This window comes from Cupressus sempervirens, chromosome 7 (assembly GCF_028749045.1).
Source record: "Cupressus sempervirens isolate cs-2001-9-10 chromosome 7, ASM2874904v1, whole genome shotgun sequence".
Lineage (NCBI taxonomy): Eukaryota > Viridiplantae > Streptophyta > Pinopsida > Cupressales > Cupressaceae > Cupressus > Cupressus sempervirens.
In genome coordinates, this window is record NC_143124.1 from 643,902,227 (window position 1) to 643,909,752 (window position 7,526).

The 7,526-nt window shown below is 34.7% G+C and overlaps 1 protein-coding gene across 1 annotated transcript; it reads left to right on the top strand.

Moving 5' to 3' along the window:
* The first annotated feature begins 286 nt into the window (after positions 1-286).
* Positions 287-2,788, top strand: LOC149548323 (bidirectional sugar transporter SWEET3b-like). The gene is made up of 6 exons (XM_089794844.1): positions 287-326; positions 497-533; positions 630-852; positions 1,928-2,089; positions 2,185-2,304; positions 2,395-2,788. The coding sequence occupies exons 1-6, from the start codon at positions 287-289 to the stop codon at positions 2,608-2,610; spliced, it is 798 nt and encodes a 265-aa protein (XP_089650970.1). The 3' UTR covers positions 2,611-2,788.
* The last annotated feature ends 4,738 nt before the right edge of the window (positions 2,789-7,526 follow it).

Below are 7,526 nucleotides of genomic sequence, written 5' to 3' on the forward strand. Positions count from 1 at the left end.
TCTCCTTTTGCTTTGATAATGCGATAGAGAGTGAGAGCACGCCCCATATAATTATATGCCTTGGCCCAAATCATTGGATTATGTGTAGTGGCATGGTGCTCCGGATTTTATTGAGAAAAAGCCCCACCCGGGGGCTTTCCTGTGCTTTCTTTGTCCTTGTCAAGGGAGCCCTGTGACGCGTACACCCTAACCCTAAACCAACTGCCCTCCCACACCTACTATAAGTTGTACGCCACCTTGCCCTTTCTCCCCCATCATCTCCCACATCTCCTCCCATTCATACACAATGACCAACAGCCTTCTCCATCTTGGGGTTGGGATTCTAGGTATGTTATGTTTCTACCATATTTATGTTCTACTTATTAATGGGTGGAAGTTAAGTTGTGTGGTGTTGTGATGGGGTTGGGATTCTAGTTATGTTATGTTTATGCTTAGGATGTTTAATGGCTTGGTTCATTAATGGGTGGACTAAGTTGTGTGGCCTTGTGTGTTGCAGGAAGTATTATTGCCTTGCTCATGTATACTTCTCCCATGTAAGTTAATTACTATTGGGTTTCTTCATGGGTATTATCTTTCAAAGAAGCACCATGTTCTTTCATTGTTCTTATGATTGTTCTTGTTTTGATCAGAAATACTTTCAGAAGAATCATAAGAAAGAGAACGACTGAGGATTTCTCAGGAGCTCCTTATGCAATAGCGCTCTTCAATTGCCTTATCTATTCCTTGTATGGATCGCCTCTTGTTAGCAATGAGTGGGACAACATTGTTGTCATGCTTGTCAACTGCATTGGCCTCGTTCTTGAGTGTTCCTTCATTGCCATCTTTCTCATCTTTGCTCCCTCTAGAACCAAGGTGATTATTTTTCTCTATGCTCATCATTGTTCCTGCTTCTCTTGCTTTGGCTGATAATCTAAATAAATCTTTTCTTCGGGGGAATGTAATAGACTTTAAAAATTGCCATAGCATTATAAGCAGGACGAGGAAAGTCAGCTTAAGCTGGTTTTTTTGTGTTCTGACCATTCAGTTTATTGTTTCGCTGGAATTAGGTCATCTTGTGTTTGGTATTGGAATTTTCATTTATAATTTTAGTGCACTGTTTTGTTGAATATCGATCTTCTAGAGTTTTCTTTTGTTTCAATATAATATGATGACGCTCTTCCGTTTGAAAATTGATAGTTCGTATAATTGTTTCAGTTGTAAACAGTTTGTATAGTTTAATATTAAAGTTGTTTATATGTTTTTATATTTAAAATTTTGAAGAGTATACAGTATTGAAAGTTCATCTTTTCTATTGTTCTTCTCCTTTCCATTTATAGTTTTGATCAATTTCGATCATAAAAGAATTGGACAACTATTGAAAGTGAGTAACCTATCACGCCACCTCTGACCATCTATTGAAGAACTCTCCTCTCGAACAAGAGAATATCCCACCTCTTGAGCCTCCCATCCATGAACTTCATCAATAAATCAATGAAATTGGATAGTCCATCAAACCTCTCCTAGCTAAAGTAGTGGGCTATCTTTGAACCACCCATTCAACAACATTATCAAAACAACTACTAAAATTAACCCATCAAATAACCGAAGAGGAATGGAAGAGCTTTCCACCTGCAATGAGACAGTATCCAACTTCTATGAGCCTAGGATCCATATTTCTTCATCTCTTGCTTCTAATCATTGAACGAACTATGAATTATATATTCGACCTCTTCGAACATGAGTTCAATCTAACTTCTTGTTTAATTGCTCACTGAATATGGTAAACAACATAAAATATACTTCAACATACACAATATGTTCAAGGCAATCTTCATGAAAATTTCAAAACAGCTAAAGTTAGAAGTTGATACATATGGCCGTTTAACCTAATCTTGTATTCAAATGGCAGTTCATTAAACTAACAAGCATTGTTTCACACTGTGGGCAGGTGTTAACGGCGAGGATGGTGGTGGGAGTGGTGATGATGTTTGGAAGTGTTGCTACGGTTTCATTTGTGGCGATGCATGACCGCAAGCACAAACAGTTTCTTGTTGGTACCGCAGGAATGGTGGCCACTGTCGTTCTATACTGTGCTCCACTATCCATTATTGTAAGTTCTGCATCACCTCCTTAATTTTCCACTCTTCCATACAATAATTAGGAAAGGATTGAGACCAACAAATTACTTTTTGTTTATAATTGCAGAAGCTGGTAATTCAAACAAAGAGCGTGGAGTTCATGCCATTTAGCTTATCATTCTTCACCTTCTCAGCTAGTCTTCTGTGGCTCGCATACGGTCTTATTGCAAAAGACATTATGATCATGGTGGGTCTTGAAATCTTCATAGCCATGAGAAATATGGACTGAGTATTCAAGAAGCTTATTTTGATTAATGGATTGGTTTTTCCAATGCAGGCCCCGAATTTTGTAGGAGTACCATTGGGTACGGTTCAAATGGTGATTTACTGTATTTACAGGGGTAAGAGTGGCAAAATAAGAGAAGAAAAAATTGAACAAGGAGATAAAGTCTTCACAGAAACAACAGATTGCCCTGCTTATGTAGACGTTGAAATGCAAGTAAATGAAAAAGGTGTGGCTGTTTCTCATGAAGGAGTCGAAGAAATGAAATGAAGAGCATTAGCAATCAACTTATCCACTCCATTAATGTCTGTCTATTTGTTAAATGGGTTTCATGATTGGGTGTGGGCTGTGTTATATGTAGAGGGGGTGATTACTGTTATTGAGTATTGAAGATTGGATGTATCAATTTGTTCGCTTTCCTGTTCTGTAATTATGCAACTGGTTGTTGTACAAAATTTGAACAACCAGCAGGAAGTTCTCTTCTCTGTAAGAGTTAATTCTATATATATTTTAACAGTTCAATGTTTAGATTATGTCGAAGGTGGGTCTTTGCCAAACGTCTTTTTAGTGGAGTGTCCTAATCTTTAGACGTGTCAAGTTCAATTTACATCAGAGTTTGGAAAGAGCAAACATAATTCACTTAGTTCTCCACGAATATCTTCCGTATAACCCCCCGATCCCTAGTCATCTAAAACCAAGTAATATTTATGAAGTGTTAATAATATAGATATAATCTTTTACTGTGTACGTCGCCCATAAATTTCTAAAACTATTCATAGATCAGGTTTTTGACATCTATCAATCTACTCATTAAATATTATTTTATACATCAATCAAGAACAGTTTGTTATAGATAGAGAACACGATTCTTAGATCTTTGGCATTATTTTTAACACTGTTAAAGTATTAGACATTATTTTTTATACTATTCATTAAAGTTTAATTCTTTGCAAACTCATTCAAAACTATTCAAAGTCTCGTCATATATCAAGAATCTATAGATATACAACAATCTTTATAATAAATATACAATTTAATAAATTAAATTAAATAATTAATAGAATATAAAATTTAGATAAATATTATATCAGTGTTTAAGACTTAGCATTAACTTTATTATCAAATCTATAGGTGAAATACTTGTTATCAAGTAGAAGATTATGTGAGCTATTTTGACTTCATTTTAAACCTAATATATCAATTCAAAAGTAATTAAACAAGAACAAAGACAAATCATACATTTGAGTTGAAGCATATAGCAATATCTTAGTTGAGGGACATCTTGGCTTTGACTTGAAATCACAAATGTTTTAAAAATACAATTGACTTAAGAAGACAGGTAGATTGAATTTTCTCAAATAGTACCCACAACTTTGTGATATTGCTATCACGATTTAACTATGTGATTCTGAGTCAAACTCATTGACCCATGCTTCATGAGTACTGATTCAATATGAATCCATCTCTCATGAGAATAAATGGAACACCTAGCACTCATTGGATCTAGGTGATGCTCATAGGGGTGAAGCACTGAGACTTCTCGAGAGGTCACCCATCCCAATACTACTGCAGCTTGACTATGCTTAACTATGAAGTTTCCTCTATGGTTAAACCCAAAGCTTGCAACCCCATTTGCAAAACCTTCAACAAGTGTTGTGCCTTATGAACCATTCATTAGAAAGCCCCTTAAGCTCATCAACACTTGGTGAAGGTTTTGCAAATGGGGTTGCAAGCTTTGGGTTTAACCATGGAGGAGATTCTATAGTTAAGCGCACTTAGGCTGGAGTAGTACTGGGATGGGTGACCTCCCAAAAAGTCTTGATGCTTCACCCCTGTGAGCATCACCTAGATCCAGTGAGTGCTAAGTGGTCCATTTATTTTCATGAGACATGGATTCATGTTGAATCACTACTCGTGAAACATGGGTCAATGAGTTTGACTCGAAATCACACAGCTAAATCCTGATAGCAATATCACAATTTAACTTGCTATGAAAATTATCTCCTACTTATCACCCACAACTTTAATTAAACCTTTAGTGGAGCATCCTCTATGAAAGAAAAATCTTAACACAAACACTTCACCTTTTTGGAGGAAACAATGAAGATCACTTACAAAATAGAACTCTCTCCATAGACAATCAATGTTCCTAATAAGAAACTATCACAAACTATGAAAAAGGTTCCTTACATATAATGAAAAGAAAGAGGAGATGAGAAGGTAGGAACGAATTTTTTGTTGTCCCTCGAAATATGCAAAAAGTGTAGGACTCTATGGAAAAGTGTAAGGACTCTTGGTGAATCCAATTTTAGTGAGCCAAAAGTATAGCTAACCGCTATGTGAGCTTAATCATAATCTTAATAAGAGTCAATTAAGTAGGATGAATAAAATTACTTACAATTTTTTTTCACACAAACACACCAGAACTGTTAAAAATAGGGAATATTGAGAGAGGGGAGGTTGATGTAAGGAATGAGGGGAAGAGGAAGAGACACTTCCAAGATACCCTCACTAGAGCTAAACATGGAAGCTAAAATAAATTAGGAGAAACCACAAAAAATTATAGAGAAATCAATTCAGATATGGTGAGGCAATCTTTAATCAACATGTCAAGCATAAGGCCTACCTAGTTGCATCCATATAGGTTCAAATGATAATCAGAGAGATTAGAAGCTTAGGCTTATAGAGCCAAATCCTTGTTATCTTACTTCTATCTAATTTTAATCTACTTTTCCTAATCTTGTATCTCTAATTATATACCCAAGAAGACCACAAGTTAGACTATGAGGCAGATTTTACAAAATATAGGTCCTACCCCAAAGGAGGAATTAGTGATCTTACAATTTCACAAATTAATTTCCATGAGGAAAAAGATAGGTCCAAAAATAATCCAAGAAGAGATCCCCAAGGTCACATAAAGCCTCAATGCCACACAAAACCTCATCGAATCCAAACTTGCCCATTACTCGAGCTATTAGGGGGAAAGCATACCTCAAACAAAGAGAAAGACAACTCACACATATGATGAAATTAGTCTATGCAAGCTGAGGTACAAGATCCATGATAGTTCCACATTAAGGAGACAACTGTACAAAAAAGAAAACACAAACAAAAAAGTCCATTCCTCTAACAACAAATAGGAACAATAAATTAGAAATATTTTTGGTTGATGTAAGATTGCCAAAGTACCCAAGATGCTCATGCATCAAATAGTAGGGGTAAATAATGATACATGTCCACATTAGGAAACCCTATTGATCTAAGAAGTATTATAAAGATCCAACTCAAATTGAGATATCCATGAACTGACTTTAATAGGTTTATCTTGTGACTGGACCAAATATTATTTACAATATTTTCCTCTAGCACTTTTACTGAATCTAGTATCCAAAATTCTATCAATTCCCTTTATCATCTTCTTAGGATAATTAGATCTATCAAAAATCTCTTCATTAGATTCATAGTACTCAAATAAGTCTAAAATATTGAACACTGGTGAAATATTCATATCCTTGGGCAATTCAACTTCAAAAGAAATGCCATTGTCACGTTTCTTCATGAAGATTTTATAATGCACAAGCTTCTTCATTTTTAACTTAATGTATGTAGCAACTCAAAAAATAATTATTATTCAAATGTATCATTACTTCATCTCCAACCTTAAAAGTCTTATGCCTTCTCTTCTTATCTTCTCTTTCTTTATATTCTTGATTACTATCATGTAGATTTCTCTTTACTTTTTCATGTAAATTATTCATAAAGTCCACAAATTATTTTTCTTTAGCACTATTCTTCACCTTAGTATCCAACTTTCCCAACTTGGTAGTTCCCCTAGGACTCAAGTCATTGGTAATCTCAAAGAATGTCTTCTTAGTACTTTTACTCACAAAATTATTGTCAAAAAAATCTTCTTGTGCTGAAACTAAGTCACAATTAGAAGGTTTATCACCAATCAAACATCCCAATAGGTTAGCAAAAGTTCTAGTGACAACTTCAATTTTTCCATCAATCTGCGGATGAAATTTAGAGCTAAAATTAAGTTCAATATTCAACTTATTCCAAAGTGTTCTCCAACAATAACTACTAAACTTACTATCTCTATCATAAATAATAGTCTTAGGAAATCCATGTAGTCTCACAATCTCTCTAAAGAATAGATCTGCTATGCATACTACATCTAATGTTTTATTACAAGGTATAGAATTTCCCATTTTAGAAAATCTGTCAACCACTACAACGATAGAACCACTACCTCTCTAGATTCTAGGTAATCCCAGAACACATTCCATAATGATATCTTCCCAAAGTTTACAAGGAAAAGGCAAAGATGTATACAATCCAACATCTTGACTACATCCTTTAGCTACTTGACACGTTTTGCAACTTCCTACCATTCTCTAAATATCCTTATACAATTGTGGCCAAAAGTATCTCTCTAAAATCAACTTTATCATCTTTTCAATCCCAAAATGTCCTACACGTCCTTCACTATATTTTACATTAATGAAATTATCTTTCATAGATTCTCTTTGTATACACAACTAAATTCAATTGAATAACATATCTTCCTGAATGAAACAATCAACAAATTTATATTTCTCATTTTTTATGTGATTCTTATAACTTCTTCAAATCCTCAAATCCAAGAACTTCAACTCTCATCTCTATTAGCAAACTTCTTTCTCTACTCAATGCATCTGCTACCTTTTTTGAGTGTCCACTTTTATGTTTCAACACAAAAGAATTTTTTTCATGTACTCAATGTTGACTTTACAGTCATGTTTGTTATTAGTGACACACACTTATTCATATAGATAGTATCTATCAAGCCTATTGTATAGTTAACTATGTTAACCAAGCATTTCAGGCTTTACCAAGTTCTATAGTTTCTACTAAGTTCAAGGAACATTGTTCAATTTGTACCAAGCAATTTTTACCAAGTTGGTGTTCAGCAATGTAAATCGAGCATCTCAGTGTATACCAAGTTTCTTAATGCAAAATGACTCGTGTAGTGCTTACCAAGTTCACAATTATAGTGATGTGAATCCAATGTTGACCAAGGTACTCAGTGTTAACCAAGTGATTCAGTTTATACTGAGCTCATTGTGATAGCATTGACCGAGCTATGCAGCGTGAATCAAGTGATTCAATTTATATGTCAAGTTTCACATTATTCACCAAGTCAC